Below are 20735 nucleotides of genomic sequence, written 5' to 3' on the forward strand. Positions count from 1 at the left end.
AACAATGAAATATTATAGATTGCAATTATAAGATCGACTATACTAAAGTCCTTGTTGAAAACAAAATTTTAAATTATCTGTTTTTCTCGTCCAAAGAATAAGATTTTCATTAAAATGTTATAGCTTAAAAGTTTTAATTGCAATTAATTCTTTCATGATATATATAGCTTTTTTTTTTTAAGTTTGGAGCTAGCTTTTCACCTCCATTTCTTCAAATTTTAAAAAAATAATTAAAGTGGTAAAGGACTAAAATTCAACGAAAGATTAAAAAAAAAAAAAAGTTCGAGTTTGGTCAACGATAGTAGAAAGCACACTTGTTACTCGTACGCCAGGACTCCGGAGTTTCTAGATCACTATCCAAACTAAAAAACAACACTACCTCCCTTCCTGCTTCCTTTCCTAACTAGCATAGCAATGAAAGCATAAAAAAAAAAAAAAAAAAACACCAAACCCTATCGTCCATTAATCCTTCCTTTCACCATGTTCCGATCTCTTTCCCTTAAACGCTCTTTCCAAACGCACCTCAAAACTCTTATCCATTGTTCTCATCCGCCATCTCCACCACCACTCCCTTTCTCTCCAATCCGCACCCTCTCAACCGTCTCTTCCTCTTCCTCCGACTCCGAGCTTCGCAAATACCTCGGCTATACCGCCCTCCTCATCTTCTGCGGCGCCGCCACTTACTACTCCTTCCCGTTCCCCGACAACGCCAAGCACAAGAAGGCCCAAATCTTCCGTTACGCCCCACTCCCGGATGACCTCCACACTATCTCCAACTGGAGTGGGACCCACGAGGTCCAGACCCGACATTTCCACCAGCCCGAGAATCTTCAGCAACTAGAGGAGTTGGTTAAAGAGTCGAATGAGAAGCGGGCTAAGCTCAGGCCCGTTGGGTCTGGGTTGTCCCCGAACGGGATTGGGTTGGCCCGTGGAGGGATGGTGAATTTAGCGTTGATGGATAAGGTGGTGGAGGTGGATAAGGAGAAGAAGACGGTGAGAGTTCAAGCGGGGATAAGAGTGCAGCAATTGGTAGATGAGATTAAGGAATATGGCTTAACTCTTCAGAACTTTGCTTCCATTAGAGAGCAGCAGATTGGTGGTATTCTTCAGGTCTTTCTTTAATTCCTTTTTTGGTTATTTTTCTTTAGGATATGGATGATAGTATACGCCAGCTTCGTGTTTTGCTACTTTGCTTGTTGCCTCTCTTGAAGCAAAAGCCGACCCGATTTATTGATATTTTAGTTACTTGCATTTTGCTTCAAAAATAAAAAATGTGATAATTTTATGATAAAATGTATGATTTTTCTTTTAAATGAAATGGTTATATCAGAATTCTTGTTGTATTTCTTTTATTTTTGTTTTTTATGAATGATATTTTTGGTTCTGTAAAAGGAAGAGAAGTAACACAATGAAAGAAAAATATAATTTCACAACATCTTGTTTCTTGTATTACATGGAATTGGGGTTTGGTCAGTGTCCAAGTCTCAGGTCTGCCTTATTTTGGCACAGTTTTCATTATATAGGATGTCCGCTGGCAGCATACAGTGTCCTGATTGGTCTATATGTGGATGAAGTGGAAAGTTAGGGAGCAAAGCTTGTTTCATTATTAATGAAATGAATTGCGTGAAGGTGTGCCCTTTTTCAGTTAGCTACTTTGATCTTATTTTCCTCTTTTTCATGTTCTTGTCTTCAGGTTGGTGCTCATGGTACTGGTGCAAAATTGCCTCCCATTGATGAACAAGTCATTAGCATGAAACTTGTCACTCCTGCCAAGGGAACAATAGAGCTTTCAAAAGAGAAAGACCCAGAGTTATTTTATTTAGCTCGCTGTGGTCTTGGAGGCCTTGGAGTGGTCGCTGAAGTCACTATTCAATGTGTTGAAAGACAAGAGCTTGTGGAGCACACAACTGTCTCAAACATGAAGGACATCAAGAAAAACCATAAGTTATTTCATTTTCATGCTTTTGTTATCCTGTATCCACAAGTTAGAACAAACATAAGTTCCTTCCATCTCATAAAATTAAAGGCAACTTGCAACTAGATTATCAATAAGTAGCACCTTGTTTGACTATATATATTTTTCTTGTAGATAATTAGGATTGATTTTGTCAATTATAATATATGTTTTTACCATGATTATTAATCTTAAAAGCTTAAAAAATTTTGGATCAAGATAAAGTTTCTCTGGTTTTAGGTCATTGATTACATAATTTGCATATGGTTATGATGCTTGACAATCCATTCTTTTTAATTGAGTCTAAATTGGAAAATACTCCTATAATCCTTTTCATAAATCAAAGGATGAATAATGGAGGAAGTATTTGATTCTCCAATGCTGAAATTTTTTTACCTTTTTGCTGGTAGGAAGATGCTATCTGAGAATAAGCATGTCAAGTACCTCTACATTCCATACACTGACACTGTTGTGGTTGTGACATGCAACCCTGTTTCAAAATGGAGAGGTCCACCCAAGTTTAAACCCAAATATACTAAGGATGAGGCTATGCAGCATGTTCATGAGCTCTACAAGGAATCTCTAAAGAAGTACAGGTACTGCTATTGTCTTTAGATACTTATCCAATTTGTTGCAAAATTGGGCCGATGAAATGGTGGTCCTGTTTCTTTGTGCCTTGTAACAGCCTGGCTGGAAATTACTATTTTTCACCTTCTTGAATCTTCTTTTAGATAATTATATTTATTAGTTTTATACTGGTTTGAATAGTGTTGTTGGAGTTACGGAGAAAAGGTGAGGAAAAATAAACTTGATAGATTACATGTATGACTGTTTTGAATTTGGTTTCTGTCTCTGTTTTAAGTTTCTTACTATTGAATTTCTTGTTCACTGTCAATATGGTTAATGGGCCTTAGTCAGGGACCCATTTGGATTGGTTGGGCAGGAGCTGTTGCCTGGAAAGTGCAAGCTCTGTTGTCTCTTCTTTTTTATTGTTTAGGGTATTATATTTTTCTGGTCCCTATTATCCATATGATGAAAACTTGCATAACAGTGTCTATGTTCGATATGGTGGGGAATAGCTGCAGAGAAGGGGCATCTACATTGTTCAATGGAAGAAAATGCGAGCAATTGTTCACATTTTACTGACCAGTTTGAATTACAATAAACCTATAAAAATGAAATCAACCAAAACCCTTTTTTCATGCGGAGTTAACCGCAGAATGAGCGAATTTCAACACAGGACCTTCTTTTTAAGGGAGTGGCATGGCTACCAATTAGGTTATGCCTTAACCTAATTTCATGTTAATTCTGGTTTGGTCTTCAAACTGCTAGGAACCATCCTTCTATTTTGTGTTTATCACAAGGGGATTATGTAACCTTTTTGGTCATGTAGTTTTTATTTTTTTTTCCCTGTTTGTTGTAATGGATCGATATCCACTTCTTATATGACTTTTGTTATGTTTATGTGTCAATTACAGATTTTCAGTCAATTACTGGCTTAACTTGGTTTTCTGCAGGGCTAGAGAAATAACAACTAAATCTCCTGACAGCAATGAACCAGACATAAATGAGTTTTCATTCACAGAGTTAAGAGATAAACTGTTTTCTCTTGATCCTCTCAACAAAGATCATGTAATGAAGGTTAATAATGCTGAGGCCGAATTCTGGAGGAAGTCGGAGGGATATCGAGTTGGATGGAGTGATGAAATCTTGGGCTTTGATTGTGGGGGGCAACAATGGGTATCAGAAACCTGTTTTCCTGCTGGAACTCTTTCCAAGCCTAGCATGAAGGACCTTGAGTACATAGAAGAACTGAAGCAACTCATTGAGAAGCAAGAGATACCTGCTCCTGCTCCAATAGAGCAGCGCTGGACAGCTTGCAGCCAGAGCCCAATGAGTCCTGCTTCAAGCTCAGCAAAAGATGACATATTCTCATGGGTAATTTTTTTCCTTTCATTTTCTTTCTTTTATTTGTCTTCTTTGGTTTTTCAAAATTATCGAGGAATGGGTAGTGTCAGGGGTTGCCTTCTTCCAGTATGATCTAAAATGTGCACTTGCTATGGTAGTTGGTTTTAGTTTTGACTTTCTGAAATTTTGATATTACCTTCTCAATTTGAGTTTCATAGCCTATATTGCTCCAACTCTTTATTTTCCTTAAAGTACTTGTATCTGACTCATATCCGGTGGACATGAGTATGGAAATCTGACTCTCCCAATATACGGAAAAACTTGGAAGAAATTGAACTGACCCATTTACCAGTTCTAACACTTACCTCCGTGTCCAAGTAACAGTGGCCATAGCAGCTATTTATATTTCCCTTACTGGATGACAAAATTTTGAATTGCTTTCAATGTTTCAAGTTTGTATTATTCTTATTAGGATCAAATATTTTGTTGGGTTGTCTTCTCTATAAATTTGATATTCAAATATAGAGCTCCCCTGCCATCCATATAGATTAAACTATCTTAAGTTTTAGCAGGAAATATGCCATAAGATACAACTTCAAGTTCATACGTGCACGCATATTGGTTTAACTTTTTTCATATCAATTCTGGTTAACTTTCTTTTCAAGCTGAACATGTGAAATTGTACGTACTTGGTTTCATCCTGCTGACAGCGTAGCTTATGTACTAATTAGCAAGAATGAACAATTGATAGAAATTAAAAAATGTATATTATACCTATTACGAAACTCTGAGATAAAGAAAAGATAAACCTTTGTTGTTTCCCAAAATCTTTCACATAGGGGAATAATTTTTTCAGGTGAAAATTTGTTAGAATACATGAAAAAAAAGAGCTATTGCTATGGTTGAGAATATGAGTTTGGGACAATGGATTTGGATTTGATTTATTATATAGATTGTGAGTGATAAAGGTAAACATTATCTAAAAACTAGTAATGATTCAGTACACCAATGGATCTGAGAGGGTATAAGTAGATAAATTTCAAATTTCCAAAGTCATATGTATTTCAAATTCACCACTGAATAGAGATATAGCAAATCCTTGAATTTTCTAAAATAATCAAGAAACTCATATTTTCATGAGTTCGATCTCCCACTTTTTACTAAATTTGGAATCAGGTAAAACCTTGCTAGACATGGATGCCGGAGTTCTAAAGAGTCAGATACAAAATTTGGAATCTTGTAAAACCTTTGACACTTTGAAACTCAAAACTAGTGTCAATTTCTTAGAGTTTTAGTTAACAATGAACTTACTGTTTCTTTTCTTGATACAATCAACGTAGTGCAAAGGGTCTCCTTTGTGTACTGAGTACATAATGTTTTTGGGTGAATTGCTTGCACTTCTCCTATCTAAATCTGCTTCTCTTTTCTTTTTTTATCAGGTTGGTATAATCATGTACCTTCCTACAATGGATGCCCGTCAGAGAAAGGAAATAACAGAAGAATTCTTCCACTACAGATATCTTACACAGGCACAGTTGTGGGATAAATATTCCGCATATGAACATTGGGCTAAGATTGAGGTAGTGAATTTATCTTGAAAAATATTCTGTTTAAGATTGTTTAAGAGTAAAATCACAGCCATGATCTATATAGGGTCTGGATTATCTGTAGATGATTGTTTGTATTGTTTGTCTAATCATAAGGTTTCTTGAAGTACTTGCATTCACCAAATTCAGTTTGAAACTGTCAGTGGGTGTAAGGTGTGGAGTTTCAATGCCTGATGGTTTGATTTTCTTTTTTAATTAAAAAAGCAAATACTTGCTCCAAAGTTCTTATTTAGAAACTACAATTGGAAATTAGCGATTCACTTATGCGGATATATTGTGATCAATACGGTCCTTAATTCATTCCTTGAACATTAGTTCTGTGAAAGTTTGTAGGGTCATATGTTTGAGTGTACGTCTGTGTGAATCCTATAAATGTTATGCAGAAATCAGGTTAACCTTTCTGTAGTGTATACTTCTTTGTGTATGCACTTGATCATGTGTTTTTAAGGCTGAATTTGGGATATTTATGGTGTCAATATCATACAGAAGTTGACTTTAATAAGACTGTTGCTGCTTGTTTAATCATAAGTGATTCCATGCAATGAACAGGTTCCAAAGGACAAGGAAGAACTTGAATCTCTGCAAGCTAGGCTCAAAAAACGTTTTCCAGTGGAGGCATATAACAAAGCACGGAGGGAATTGGATCCCAACAGGATTCTTTCTAATAACATGCTGGAAAAGCTGTTCCCATTATCAGATAATGTTTGAAAAGTACACCCTATTGGTTAGTTCTTTATTCATTTAAAATCTTAAGAATTAAAATGCATTTGGTCTGTTCCTTTGGCTAATTTAGCGGAAGCATCTTTGGCACTAAGCTTGTACACCAGAATGGAAGGATATAAGGAGAATTCTGTGTATTTACAATTTATACATATAATAAGTTGTTCCAAGTGTCGGTATTTATTGATGCTACCCAACATGCTATAAAGATCGGCTGTATCTGTGGTCGGTAGGAAGAAAAATGAAGTTTGAGAGTGATGTCAGAACTGTATGATTGAGTCCTATCTTAGGAGATCTGAAGGTTTGGGACTAAAAGTTCATAAATTTATCTTGTAATTTAAAGTGCAAGCCAATTAATGGTTCAAGGTTAAGCAATATGCTTTGCCTATACAATATGTATTTATTGACTGTCTCCTTCGGGTATTGGATGGGTGATTTTCTTTCTTTCTTTTTTTATTTTTTATTTTATTTTTAATCAAATACCATTTGGTTGAGTCGTTTAGCATTATGCAATGTTTTTGAGGTTAGTGGTGTTTGGTTTTCAAAATTTTAAGATTTTTAATGGAAAACAAATTTGAACTTTAAAACGAAACGATTAATTAAAATATCTTTATGAAGTGTTAATTTTAATAATTTTTTACATTTTTATTTTATTTTTTCATAGTTCATAAAATTGTAAAAAAGATATTATTTTTATGTTTATTTTTTATTTTGTTGATTATATTTGTTTTTTATTCTAATTAACAAAAAAATATCTTTATTTGATTGATTTTCTCTTGTAAAAATTTATGATTTACGTTAATAAAATTAATTATTTTATTTTTTCTTTTATTAAAAATATACTAAAATATTATGAAATAACATCAACATTTTACAATACTTATGTATTAAGTTTGCCAAACTAATTTTAATTCTTTTATAACATTTTTAGAACAATTCTACTTGAGAAGCAGGTTATAAAAATTTCAACCGGACCAAACAAACCTTTAGTATTAATAAACAATGGGCCAAATAAAACTTTAGTATTAATAAACCGTAGGCTTTTTGTTTCAGGTGAACTCAAACTTGTTACTGCTACTGAATAATATATGCCTTAAATTAAGCCTCGAAATCTCTCTGTTCCAGGAAACATATGCAGAAATGTCAAGAGTAAATTAAAGAAAATCATTAAAATAAAGATGATGAACATGGGTTTAACCAAAAAAAAAAAAAAAAACAAAGAAAACCTCCATATATAGATTCCTTAGCAGATTCAAGACTTCCCTACTTTATTGCAACACATGACCAAACTCATAGAATACCAGTAAATGCGGCAATCGACGGTATTCAACCAAAGATAGGCATCATGATTCTTGAAAGCATTATTTAGAGGCAAGTTTCGCAGAGCCAACAGCAACAAAGCGCGAACAGGCTGCAGTTGTAAGATGGCAGCAAAAGAAAAGGCTCTTGTTATTAGATTGAATGAAGAATATAAGACGTGATGGTATTAATTTGTTGGAATGCCTCATCATCATTTAGTAACTAGAAATGTATTCATCTTTTTGATAGAATTTTGCAGGCATATAATTTGCAGAACTACATATTTTTGTTGCAGAAATTGATATGATAATGTGTCTCTTACCATCCCTCAATGAAGCTTCTGTCTCCTTTCTTCTTTCTTCGAGGGAAACATTTGTTCTTAGTAGGTGGATCCCCAGTAGGATATCCTTCCATCAAAAACACAAACAAAAGTAAGTTCTCAAATCTCCCATCATGAAAATAATTATCTAGAAAGTACTGTCAATAGAATTGGATGTTTTGGTTTTGGAGGAGAGTTGGAACCTGCCGGGGGTTGATTCTCTTGTGCCTCTGCCTTAGGCATATTGGAATATAAACACAAAATCTAATTTGCTGGTTATGAGTTTCTTGGTGACTGACTATTGTATCAAGGAGGTTGTAGAGATGATAAAAGTTTGGCACCTACCTATCATTTTATATACTATAGATTGTGTAACAGTGGAACTAAATCCTATAATTACTTTTCTAGGGACTGTAATTAAAATAATAGTGTCAGTGGCTTAATTCAATTAGGTTTTATCTGGTGCATCAACATTTGTTTGAAACTACAAATAAAACTAAAACCAACCATACGTTGAACCCCACCTGATGACATGCAAAAAGTAAACCAAAGGCTACACCCAAAGAGAAAACACCACCAAGTAGATGAGTTGGATTTTGATTCCTTCGTCAATAAGGAAAAACAAAAGAAGGGAGGAAAAAAAACCAAAAGAAGAAAAGTTTCCAGCTACTTCTGCTAACGAATATATGCTTTGGTTCACAAGCACACCACCGAAAGAAGTTTTAAAATTGTTAACAAATTCCTCTGCGTTCATGCAAGGATTTAAAATATAGGTGGTGCAATGCTGGGCTGCTGCTTGATTTCGGAAGAATATATCTTTGATCTTCTTTATTCCCACTTCCTGTGGGTCGAAAAAGAATATATTGATTATATGCATATGTATGAAAAGAATATACATATATATTAAATAAATAAATAAAAGATACTGTTAACAGTTTTATAATTTACTGGTAGAATATCAAATTTTTAGTTTTAATCAGTGATGGTGATTCAAATGTTGACAGTATCAAACACAAAAAAATAAAAATAAAAGCACTAATTAACTGATTAGTAATTACACGTGGCTTCATATTGATTCTCCGTTGATATGTGACTTCATTCCCTAATTCCCTTTGTTTATTTCTTTGATTTATGGTAATATACAGCAATCAAGTACACAGGGAAAAAGTCAAATCCAATCCTTTTTTTTTTTTTTGGTAAAAAGATGCAATATCTAACCCAAGTCTCATCAATGGCCTTAAAATCATATTTGAAAAAGCAGCTGGCACTATAAGAATCTCTTTTTTTTTTCTCTTTTCTTTTCTGTCATTCTGTATCTAGTTTCTGTATGTGGTCATATCATTGTAAAAGTATAAAGTTTCGTTTGTAGAAGTTTGTTTTATAAAGATAAATTTTATATAAATCATCGTTAATTTTGAAATGAGATAATTTCTTTTCATCTAAATTTTTTAATAATAAAAAAAAAGGCATGATGAAGTAAAAGGATCTCACTTTACACTTGTATGGCTTCTTTTGTAAAGATATGGGGGAATATTATTGTCAAGTAGATGAGAAATAAAGGATAAAGGAGGTTCCCTAGGGACATCTAACTTGAGATTTCAATCTATAAGGCTGGCATTTGAATCTTATGATGGTAGGGATGAAAGTTATGGGTTTGAAAGATTACATTTCATTATTACTAGAATATTGACTTTGTGTTCACATTGGGTTACCTTTTTATTTTTCAAAAATATTTACGGAAAATCTTAAGTTAACAATATTACGAATAATAATAGTAATTAAAGAGCAAACTTTTTTAATTTTATTTTAAAGATAATAATTAAAAGATAAGATGAAAATATTTACTTATACAAATCAATACATAAGAATATTAACTTAAATATTTAAGTGATATATCATGTGATATTAGATCAGATTCAGTATACTTATTTTTTAACAAACACTTATATATTCAATTTAAATATATCTATACTTCAACTTATGAGATTAATTGTTTAATTCATAAATAAGAATATAAATGTGTATTGGTCTCAAATATTTATATTAATATCCACTTCATGATAAAGTATTGATTATGGATGATTTTAGGAATGATACTTTAATACAATAAACATCTCATAATTATAACTTATTTGTAATTCTCTTTGTAAAGCATAATTATTCTATGGATCTTACCTTATAAAATGAGTATAGAATTGAATAAAACTAGAAGGTAAGAATGCCTTTTATTATAAATAAAATGCTAAATACAACAAATCATTCTACAGCCAATCCGATTAGTTACAGGGCACATACTAAGGCTGCTTATATATGATGTGATCAAGGGCACTTGGGACCTCCTCTCTTGGTCTTCCAATTGTTGTAGCAAGGGCAGACTTGCTTGTTTCCGTAAGTTCCGGGTGGCACACACAAGCACTTGGCGCAGCACTTATTGCAGAAGAACAAGCATGGCTTCTTGTATTGTGTCCTTGAACATCTTGAACTGCACCGAGGAGCACACTCTGCGATATTGCATTAAGCATTGCAACCCATAAAATCAAAATTGTCAACTATATATATATATACGCTTGCAAGCAAATTTTATATCCAACTTCATTAGTGTATTTTATAAAGACTAGTGTTCGATGAGCTTGTTCACCTTGTGGATGAAGGCTGCCTTGAGTTATTCCATGCTGAAAGCCAAAGGAGATCAACAACATGATTAACATTGGGAACATAAGGGGAAACAGATATAGGAGAGGAGATGTGCCCATGCACATATTACCATGGTAAAGTTGCTGGGTGGCTGGGGCTGTGGAGCAGGTGCCTCACTAATGCTGGTAGCAGCCTGGGGATACATATCGAAGCCATTTTTAAAATTAAAATTGTATATATGAAAGTTAAAATTAATTAGAATAACTACCTTAAGATGTTATTTACTATGTTAATTTTAAACAAAAAACAAATATATCTTTTGTTAATTATTAATCATTTATTTCCCTATGTGTATATATATTTCTTTTCATTTCTTAATTTTGCTTAATACTTTTTTAATTTAACTACAAAATAATGAGAATTTAAATAGTTTTAAAATTATATTTAATTACTATCAAGTTAAATTACAATTAAGTTATATTTTAATTTGAATACATGTTAAATATTTTAAACCATCTTTAATTCAATTTTATATTAATTTTGAGAAGAACTTATTAAATTATCTTTATTTAAAATAAATTAATTAACATTCTTTAAAAACAGTTTTAGTTATAAACAAACTGGTTAAAGATATTAAAAAAAAAAAAAAAAAAAGGAAAGAAAGGAGAAGACATAAAAGAAAATATAAGTATCATTTTATTGAAAATAAACTTGAACCTATTAGTTTGAAAAACATATTTTATCTCATTTGAAAAAGTAACTAATGTAAGAATTCCATCAATCAAACTAATAATTGTTCTAATTTTAGTTTAAATATTGAAAATACCCTCAATTTTTTTTTTTCAGATTTAAACAATTTCTTTATCACTAAACCCTTCTTAAATAATCGTAATTACTGTACTAGTAATAATTAAGTTTAAAATGGTCCCAAAAAAAATAAAATATGACCGAGAAAGCAAAATATATATACATATACACTAAGAGAAACTCACATTGTTCTCTGCTAGTAAAAGTAGCATGATAGCAAGCAAGAACATCACAATAGTTAGCTTCCCTGCCATTGCCTTAGTAATGCAACTGAACCGAAGCAACTGACCAGAGAGTTTTTGAGGCTGCAATCAAGGCTCTTAGGCCCTTAAGGAGGGGTATTTATAGGCTGTTGGAAGCCATAGGTTGAAGATTTGAAGAATATTATGTGTCTTATTCACGATAAGGGTCCGAATATACTACAGTTTGAGACAGCAGCACATGACCAAACCCTCCTGCCTTCCAAAAGGACAACTATACCTCTGTCCTTTCTAATGGTGTACCCTATACATATAACGGTATATATACCTGTACGTTTTTTAAACATTAGTTTTGTGCTACCAAGTTCCATGATTAATCAAGGTTAAAGTGGTCATTAGATTTTGAAAACTAGAGGTCGGAACATTCCAATGGTTTCGTTAATTTGATTCCAACCATGTGAACCGATAAACGAAAATGACATGAGAGCTACCTTTCCATGTGAACTCACATGTTTCTATATGGTTCTGTGATAATGGAGTCCCAACAGACACGAACTAGAACAACAGATAAGATTAAACAAAACCATATATGGTCCATGCAGAAACCATAAACGTAACACTCTCAATTCTCACTCCTAACTGTTTGTTTGTTTGTTTCTTTTGTTTTTGTTTTTATTTTCATCCCATTTCTCACACTCTATCCGATTCTCGTGACCCTTTCTTTTAGTGTTGCTCGGACCTGTACGATTCATTGGTGATCTTGGAAATTTAAGAAAGATAAGACCTAGGAGGAGCCAGCTGCAACTGCATCTGCCGCCCATCCAGTCCATTAGGCCTTAGCCCTTAGCCATCATCTCTGTTTACCGCTTATGTTATATGCTTTTGCTTAATTTGGTCTCGTGAACTATCTATGCTGGACCTGCTGGCTGTTTGTTAATTTGTGTTTTAAAAATATTAGGAATATATAGAATGGGACAGTGACAAATCGTATAGTTTGTCTGGTATGAGAAGATGGCACTGTCGACTTTTTTCTTCCTTTTTGGTGAACAAAATTCTGGGGCAAATAATAGACTGCTTCATCATCCACCTCACAGCAGCATAGTTGTGCAGTGCCTCTTTTCGTCTTAAAGAAGTGCTTATATGTTGTATGGAGCAGTGACTAACCAATACAATTAATGGAGGAGAAATAGAGAAACTTTAGGTAAGACACTAATTTCATGAAACTATTTTAAGAATGATAGTTTTCCTATTACGATGAAATGGACTTTTGAAAACGTTATCCTCAGCATATAATGCATAAATCAAAGAAGAATAGGATTTACATTTCAAATTCTTACTGTACTCAATTGAATAATGAACTATGAAAAAGAGTGACAGAGAATGATTTAATTCATCAAGTAATTGAATGTAAAGTCATGTTAAATGAATGTTAATTGAAGTATTTATAAGTCCAATAGGCGTTTGAAATATCTATGAGTAGGCATCTATTGCTGAAGAATCATTACTTTTTGAATGAAGTATCATGTCCAATGAACTGTGTTTTTATTTTCTAATAATAAAATAGCCATCTTTAAATATATCCACTTTAGCCATAGGATCATTCTAAGTTATTAAACCTACAAAATAAAGTTCAAGTTTTAATACCAATTATTATCTCAAATTTAGATAGACGATCCAAAAAAACAAAAAAGGAATTGGATTAATTTTAAAATAAATTAAATTTCAATACGTAGAAATATAAAAATGACAATAGAAGAAATATATATGAAAACTTAACCCCAATTAAACTTAAAATTGAATAAAGGAGAAGGGATATATAGAAAACTTAAAACATAAAAATCTTTAGGAGTTCAGTTATTCCTCAAGGCACCAATATCTTCTTCCTTAGCTTCTTTTATTGAGAAATTCAATCCACTGTATCTTCAACCTTACAACTACTTTTTCAATGCTAGGTTTTACAATTTCACTCAAACCCTTAATAGTTCTATCAAAATTCTCACAAAATCATTTAGGGATTCACTCACCTTGAACTCACAATATTAATGTGTAAGCAAAAGTTTTTGCAAACTAAATAACCTCGACTGGGTGTTTGTTAATATATTACAATGAAAGACAAATGAATATGAAATAAAGTTTGGATACATTAATTACAAAAGAATATAGGATCAAAGCTCTAAAACACATGAAAGCTCTTGATTGCTTGAAGAATTTGATTGATAGCTCTTACAAATGATGTCTTTTAACTTCAATGATAATGGAAGAGTGTCTTTTATAGTTGAAATGAATTTGAAACCGTTGCGATTGAAAGAAAGAAAAAAAGAGATGTTGATTTGTATCAAATTGTGCTCGTTGATTGTTGTCAAGGATACAAGGAAAACGATCCTGGTATCGATCCCTTCAAGTTTAAATGAAAGAACCAAGGATCAATCATTTCAACATATCAAGCCAAAGGATCCTTTTGTGTGGACAGAAGATCGATCCTTACACAAAAGGATCAATCCCTATGCTTACCAAGTCAAAATTAAAAGGCCAGGGATAATTGATCTTTAGATCAGATTCGTAGCCCTTAGGGACTGTTCTATGTGTAGAATGGATCGATGATCAATGCTTTCTTCACAAAAACCAAAATTATGTGCATTTTCTCTTTGGCAAAGGTTAACTTTTACTTTAAAAATTGTTTGACCAATATTGTGCATTCGAGAACTTCTGTTTTAAAGATAGAAAATTAGTCCAAAATATTGGAGCAAATATTTTGATTTTCTAAAGCAAATTTCAAAGTCCAAAAAAGTAATAATACTTATAATTATTTATAATTAACATGTTGGACTTCATTTTAATTCAAAATCAATTGAAAAGACTAGGTTTTATTTGATAAGAAAAATGATACAATTTGAAAAGTTTGTATTAAATAAACATTGTCAAAATACAACTCAATGATGAGAATATTTCTTTGATTTTCATTTTTTTTTATCATTTGATTTTTTAAAGAAATATTAAAGCTCAATATCATTTTTCTTGTCAAGAATGAAAGTTCTAATCAAGTAAAGCACATTTAAAATTTTCTTTCTCAAAATTATATTATATTCAAGGAAAATAAATTTTTTTGACTATCAATTTGAAAATTAATAAAATATTTTGTAAAAATATTATATTAATATGTTTAAAATAAAATTTAAATGAAATAACACGTGAATATTTCACATATAACAAAGTATATGCGTAACATGCTATGTTAAAAGATATTTAAAATATCCCACATGTATAGTTATATTTAAAATACCAACGTCATATTTTATATTTTATTCAAATTTTATTTTAAATATATTAACAAAATATTTTAGGAACTATTCTATTTTCCTTAAATTTGGTAAAACAAATAACCAAAAATAATAGTTCAATGACAAAATTAAATGAAAAGATGAAAGAAGTCGTCAAAATTCAATGAAATCAAAATAAAAAGGTAAAATTTCAATATTCATTATTCACTTAACCTTTTATCCCTCTAACTATATATATTTTTTTTAATCTTAAACTACTATAAAATAAAAGATACCCAACAAACTACACGGAGTGACCGACGGCCGAGATTCATTTGTTGTGGGAAAGCGCAGTGCTTAAAATCTAACAGCAGAAGTAAACCTGCGAAGCTTTGTAGCCATTAGGGTTTAGAAAGAAGAAAGACCCCTCTTTTCTTGCTTTGACGGACTTAGCGAGTTTGGGTACTTCTTAATTCCTGTGTTTAGGGTTTTTCACATTCTAAATAATTTATTGTTTGTTTGCTGGTTTGCGACTGTTGCAGCTGCTAATTTCTCATCATGTCTTGGTGCACAATTGAATCCGATCCCGGTATTATTTCTAATTCAATTTGTTTGTTTGTTAAGAATTACTCGTAATTATAAGCTGAAATGCTTTCTTATTCCTTTAAGTTGTTGATGGGTTTTGTCCTTTCTTTTTGGTGTTTCATCAAGGTGTTCAATTTCTTTTTTGGCATATTGGATGAAGTTTCAGAGGGTGAGAATGATTAATGTTAGGCCAAGACTGGGTTGTTAGGCTTCAATTATAATTGTTTTTAAGGTTTTAGGAGTCAAATGCAATTGATTGGTGAAATTGTTAATTTTACCTTTACTTTTTTCTTTTTCTGTGTAATATCTTCATTCAGCTAGAGACATAGTTTAACTGGTTAAAAATGAGTCAGTGAGTGGGAAAGTTTGATGGCCATGAAGGAAAGGTTACGGATAAGAAAGGGAATAACCTGAGGATTTTGGCGTATTAGAGAAACAATTTATCGTATAATGACCACTGGAGGGTGATTTGGGTAAAGATTTTGCTAGGATTGTTTTATAGGATTGCAACGAATGCCTTGTTCAGTGTCCCTTAGTGGCATACTCTTTTTTTCTCTTTTTTTTTTTATATATATATATTTTGATGGTTAACATTTAACATATGGAGATATTGGTCCTAATGCATCACACGAGCGGTGCTTCATTGTTATCTGATTATTGTCAAGGTGTTAGATGATTGGATCATCTTGTTGTTCTATTCATTAGATTTATATGATTTTTCAAAGTGCAACATAGAACATGTCTGTCTTTAATGGAAGAATACAAAATAACAAAAAAAAAAAAAAAGCATGTTGATTTCATGACAATGCTAGAGCCAATCCCTGCTATTTAAAGACTCTATAATAAGATAGATTGGAGCCTTACTGGTTGTTGATGATTAGAAATGAAGTCCTTTTACACTTTTCGAAGGCCTATCATTGATCCTTGACTAGAGAAAATTCGGTGCCCCTTCATTTGGCATTAATAAGCATTTTCTAGAAGCCTAACAAAGGCCACTTGGTTTAGATTGAGTTCTTAGGTAGTTCTTTTTAATTCTTTGCTTTTTTGCTACTTGTATAATACTTTCAGCATGGGGTTGTGTTTCATTATTCTTTGGCATACGATTTGTTTTGTATATCTTATATCTGTTAGTTGAGATTGCACATGTTAACATGTTGCATCAATTAAATAATTGTCTTTTAGTGCTCTTCTTGCTTATTTTAGGTTGTGATGCTTTTTGGATGATCTGTTTTGAGATTTAAGCTTGAAGAGAATGTTTTTTCCCATATGATGCAGGTGTTTTTACGGAACTTATACAGCAGATGCAAGTTAAAGGCGTACAAGTAACGCTTTTTGTTTGTGTCATAACCGTTCCCTTATTGTTTGTGTTTCTTTTACCTGCTTTATACTGTCGTGATGACCTATGTCTTTGCAGGTAGAGGAGTTGTATTCATTGGATCTTGATTCTCTAAACAATCTTAGGTCAGTTCTTGCTTGGTACTGGCCATTTTACATTTTTACTTTCAAGTCTCTTCCTTTGTAATTTTTCTTTCCTTCATAGGCCTGTGTATGGGTTGATTTTCCTTTTCAAATGGCGCCCAGGGGAGAAAGATGAACGTCCAGTAATTAAGGACCCAAATCCTAATTTGTTCTTTGCTAGCCAGGTTGGTTTCAAATTAATTCATAATTTCTGGAATGACGTATTTGCAAACATCTTCTGAACTTATTGTTCCTGCGTTTTCATAGGTTATCAATAATGCTTGTGCTACACAAGCAATATTGTCTGTTCTCTTGAACTGCCTAGAAATTGAGATTGGCCCAGAACTTTCGAAGTTGAAAGAATTCACTAAAAATTTTCCTCCAGAACTCAAGGGTCTGGCTATTAATAACAGTGAAGCTATACGTACAGCCCATAATAGTTTTGCAAGGCCTGAGCCTTTTGTTCTAGAGGAGCAGAAGGTTGCTGGGAAAGATGATGATGTCTACCATTTCATAAGTTACATACCAGTTGATGGGGTACTGTATGAGCTTGATGGACTAAAGGAGGGACCCATTAGCCTTGGTCAGTGCCCTGCTGGACCAGGTGACATGGAATGGTTGAAAATGGTACAACCAGTAATCCAAGAACGTATTGAGAGATATTCCAAAAGTGAAATAAGATTCAACCTCATGGCAGTTATCAAGAACAGGAAAGAGACGTACACTGCTGAACTTAAGGAGCTCCAAAAGAAGAGGGAACGCATCCTGCAGCAGCTGGCTACTATACAGTCAGACAGACTCACAGACAAAACTAGTTTTGAAGCACTAAACAAACAACTTTCAGAAGTGAATTCGGGGATTGAGGGTGCCACCGAGAAGATTTTGATGGAGGAGGAGAAATTCAAGAAATGGAGAACTGAAAATATTCGTAGGAAACACAACTACATACCCTTTTTGTTCAACTTCCTTAAAATTCTTGCTGAAAAGAAGCAATTGAAACCCCTCATTGAGAAAGCTAAGCAGAAAAGTGGCAACCCTAGGTGAAATGTTTCTTATTTTCATTTTCATTTTTTGGTTGACTGTATCCTTAATCCAAACTTAAGGTTTAGTGCAAATCCGAAAAATGGAGGGAGCTTAAGAGTCTCCATGATCATTAGACTGTGCTGTTTGCCTCTGACTTTCTCCTTTGATTTATTTTAGTCTTTGCTCGCATATTTGTTCCTGACAATAGTCTGCTCTTGACGAAGGCATCTTTGGGCGATCGAACATGCTTCGAAGTGAGATGGTTTGGTGCTGTTTTAGTTCATGACTTGGTCTGTATGTAGGGTGGCAAAATGGGTCCGGCTCCGGCATGGCCTAATATCGGGCACAGCCTAGATTTCCAGAGTTAAGGCCCAGCATGGCCTGTTGTCCAAAGTCAAGATCACTAAAGCACATGTTCAGTTTAGGATTCAAAAAAACACTACATGAAAGTTGTTTCAGCCAATCCCTAACACCCTTGTTAGGGGGGATCAACAGTCCACACCAACAAACACATGGGGTTGGACGATTTGTTGCTGTAGTGCCCTTGAGCCCACGCAATAATACTCCTGAGTGGCTCTACTATCATTCGTCACCAGTTCGAATTTCATCTTAAAAAGATTAGCTTGTTAGCTGAAATGGCCAAGATCATCCGCCCGTTTAAAATCCAAATAAAAAATAATAATGCTATGCAAATAAAATTCGAAGGCCATAATTAGATCTCTTGGGCACGGACAGATTAAAACAAGCCCAACCTTTTCGGTAAACTTTCCAGCCTTTCTCTTCTCCCTAAAACCTCCAAAACCTTAACCATGTAAACTTTTCCATTAGCCTTGGTCAGTGCCCTAACCGGAAAAAAAGCTAAGAAGAGAAAACAAACCATGTCTGAGGTTGAGCTCTCTCGTTCAGAAAAGAAAAAGCACAAGAAAAAAACCGTACCCGAATCTGCAACCAAAGAATCCGACCAAGATTTCGTGATCAAACCCCAGAGCACCACCCTTTCTATCGACACTTCCCAGTGGCCTATCCTTCTTAAAAACTACGACCGCCTTAACGTTCGAACGGGACATTACACTCCTCTCCCCTCCGGTTTCTCAAGCGACCTCTTGCTGAATACATCAGGTACGGCGTTTTGAACCTTGATAAACCCTCTAACCCTTCTTCCCATGAAGTTGTTGCTTGGGTTAAGCGCATTTTACGTGTTGAAAAGACTGGGCATAGTGGAACTTTGGACCCCAAAGTCACTGGGAATCTCATTGTTTGTATTGATAGAGCCACACGTCTTGTTAAATCCCAACAGGGGGCAGGCAAAGAGTATGTCTGCGTTGCCCGTTTGCATTCCAAAGTGCCCGACGTCGCTAAGGTTGCTAGGGCTCTTGAAATTTTGACTGGAGCTGTTTTTCAGAGGCCGCCATTGATTTCTGCCGTAAAATGACAGCTTAGGATTAGGACTATTTACGAAAGTAAGCTTCTTGAGTATGATGCTGATAGGCATTTAGTTGTTTTTTGGATTTCTTGCGAGGCGGGTACTTATGTTAAGACCATGCGTGTTCATTTGGGATTGATTCTTGGGGTTGGTGGTAGTATGCGGGAAATTAGGAGGGTTAGGTCCGGAATTTTAGGAGAGAAGGATAATATGGTGACAATGCACGATGTTATGGATGCTCAATGGGTTTATGATAATTATAGAGATGAGGCTTATTTGAGGAGGGTGATTATGCCTCTTGAAGTTCTTTTGACTAGTTATAAGAGGTTGGTTGTGAAGGATTCTGCTGTTAATGCTATATGTTATGGGGCGAAGTTGATGATTCCAGGATTGCTGAGGTTTGAGAATGATATTGAGGTTGGGGAGGAAGTTGTGTTGATGACTACTAAAGGAGAGGCAATTGCATTGGGAATTGCAGAAATGACGACTGCAGTGATGGCTACATGTGATCATGGGGTGGTGGCAAAGATGAAGAGGGTGGTTATGGATAGGGATACTTATCCGAGGAAGTGGGGTTTGGGGCCAACTGCATCGATGAAGAAGAAATTGATTGCCGAAGGGAAATTGGATAAGCGTGGAAAGCCAAATGATAATACTCTTAACGAGTGGTTAAGAAATGTTGTGTTGCCAACTGGTGGGGATTCAATGGTTGCAAGCCTTGCAGCTTCAGCTGAACCTGGTGTGAAGGGTACTGAAACAGGTGTTGTAAAAAAGGAGATTATAGTGATGGAAAAGGAAAAGAAGAAAAAGGGCAAGGATGAGGAAGATGGGGAGGGGCGCAAGCGCAAATTGGATGAAAGCAGTGATAGTCCTGTTCTGGTTGTAGCTAAGAAAGCTAAAGTTGATGAAGCAGAAGTAGAAGTTGAGAAGAAGGAGAAAAAGAAAAAGAAGAACGATAAAGAGGATGAAGCTGCAGAAACTGAAGAGAAGCTTGAGAAGGGGAAAAAAAAGAAGGACAAAGATAAGGTTGAAGCTACTTCACGAGATACAGAGAAGTCTGAGAAGAAAAAGAAGAAGAACAAAGAGAGTGAGGAGGCTCCTGCTGTTGTTGTTGGTGCAAATGATGCAGGGGTTGATAAAAGTGAAAAGAAGAAAAAAAAAGCAAAGATGCAGTAGAGGAGTAGATGAGCAGGTTTCAGACCTTTCCTTGGAATAGGAAATCAATTTTTCCTTGTATTTCTGGCACCTACAGTTACTTTTTAGCAGTGTTGGCAGAAACAATTTTTATGATTTACTTTAGTGTAATGGAATTCTTTCATTATCTTCAATATTTTAATATCATTCTCCATTGGTTTTTTCTTTATTCGTTGTCCATCACTCAAACCTCGTGTTAATGTTTTCTCTCTAACCATTTTCAAGAGACATGATTTGCGTTCTAGTCATAATGGCAGCTTATGGAAGAACTGTGAAGGAATTTTGAAGCAAATGTTTGCTACAATTTTAGTTGCCTTTGAGGTTTGCTGATGTTCTCTTCTCTTCTT

The 20735-nt window shown here is 34.1% G+C and overlaps 3 protein-coding genes and 2 pseudogenes across 11 annotated transcripts; 4 read left to right on the forward strand and 1 right to left on the reverse strand.

Moving 5' to 3' along the window:
• The first annotated feature begins 401 nt into the window (after positions 1-401).
• Positions 402-6632, forward strand: GLDH (L-galactono-1,4-lactone dehydrogenase). The gene is made up of 6 exons (XM_022910869.2): positions 402-1110; positions 1694-1944; positions 2365-2550; positions 3472-3892; positions 5302-5442; positions 6019-6632. Exons 1-6 carry the CDS (start codon positions 481-483, stop codon positions 6175-6177), a joined length of 1788 nt encoding a protein of 595 aa, XP_022766604.2. The 5' UTR covers positions 402-480; the 3' UTR covers positions 6178-6632.
• A 3375-nt stretch (positions 6633-10007) lies between these two features.
• Positions 10008-11590, reverse strand: LOC111310883 (protein GAST1-like). Its single transcript, XM_022910257.2, has 4 exons — positions 11434-11590; positions 10572-10634; positions 10446-10479; positions 10008-10308 (listed from the first exon to the last, which is right to left on the reverse strand). Exons 1-4 carry the CDS (start codon positions 11500-11502, stop codon positions 10127-10129), a joined length of 348 nt encoding a protein of 115 aa, XP_022765992.1. The 5' UTR covers positions 11503-11590; the 3' UTR covers positions 10008-10126.
• Positions 11591-15003: 3413 nt separating this feature from the next.
• Positions 15004-18366, forward strand: LOC111311472 (ubiquitin carboxyl-terminal hydrolase 2-like). 8 transcript variants are annotated; one of them, XR_016331995.1, is made up of 7 exons: positions 15011-15167; positions 15248-15294; positions 16566-16612; positions 16705-16751; positions 16831-16933; positions 17016-17858; positions 18171-18366. XR_016331995.1 is itself a non-coding variant. In XM_089751692.1 (6 exons), the coding sequence occupies exons 2-6, from the start codon at positions 15264-15266 to the stop codon at positions 17790-17792; spliced, it is 1005 nt and encodes a 334-aa protein (XP_089607818.1). In that variant the 5' UTR covers positions 15011-15167; positions 15248-15263; the 3' UTR covers positions 17793-17904. The 8 variants fall into 8 exon arrangements, 3 of the variants coding, with proteins under 3 accessions (XP_089607712.1, XP_022766607.2, XP_089607818.1); XR_016331980.1 differs by having other exon boundaries at positions 15005-15294; positions 16566-16624; XR_016331991.1 differs by having other exon boundaries at positions 15006-15294.
• A 128-nt stretch (positions 18367-18494) lies between these two features.
• On the forward strand, positions 18495-20557 carry LOC111311471 (H/ACA ribonucleoprotein complex subunit 4 pseudogene; annotated as a pseudogene). Its single transcript, XR_016331929.1, has one exon. The product of XR_016331929.1 is annotated as an H/ACA ribonucleoprotein complex subunit 4 pseudogene (transcript).
• On the forward strand, positions 18650-19203 carry LOC149520225 (H/ACA ribonucleoprotein complex subunit 4 pseudogene; annotated as a pseudogene).
• Positions 20558-20735: the final 178 nt, after the last annotated feature.

Source organism: Durio zibethinus, chromosome 1, assembly GCF_047325235.1.
Source record: "Durio zibethinus cultivar Kanyao isolate XHJ-2024 chromosome 1, ASM4732523v1, whole genome shotgun sequence".
Taxonomy (NCBI): domain Eukaryota; kingdom Viridiplantae; phylum Streptophyta; class Magnoliopsida; order Malvales; family Malvaceae; genus Durio; species Durio zibethinus.

Coding starts and splice junctions, on each gene's coding strand:
- GLDH (XM_022910869.2), top strand. CDS start 481: ATGTTCCGATCTCTTTCCCTTAAACGCTCTTTCCAAACGCACCTCAAA. Junction 2,551..3,471: donor GAATCTCTAAAGAAGTACAG/GTACTGCTATTG, acceptor GGTTTTCTGCAG/GGCTAGAGAAATAACAACTA. Junction 5,443..6,018: donor AACATTGGGCTAAGATTGAG/GTAGTGAATTTA, acceptor TGCAATGAACAG/GTTCCAAAGGACAAGGAAGA.
- LOC111310883 (XM_022910257.2), bottom strand. CDS start 11,502: ATGGCAGGGAAGCTAACTATTGTGATGTTCTTGCTTGCTATCATGCTA. Junction 10,635..11,433: donor TTTTACTAGCAGAGAACAAT/GTGAGTTTCTCT, acceptor ATGTATCCCCAG/GCTGCTACCAGCATTAGTGA. Junction 10,480..10,571: donor CACCCAGCAACTTTACCATG/GTAATATGTGCA, acceptor TTTGGCTTTCAG/CATGGAATAACTCAAGGCAG.
- LOC111311472 (XM_089751586.1), top strand. CDS start 15,264: ATGTCTTGGTGCACAATTGAATCCGATCCCG. Junction 15,295..16,565: donor CACAATTGAATCCGATCCCG/GTATTATTTCTA, acceptor CATATGATGCAG/GTGTTTTTACGGAACTTATA. Junction 16,705..16,830: donor GATGACCTATGTCTTTGCAG/GTAGAGGAGTTG, acceptor TTTCCTTCATAG/GCCTGTGTATGGGTTGATTT.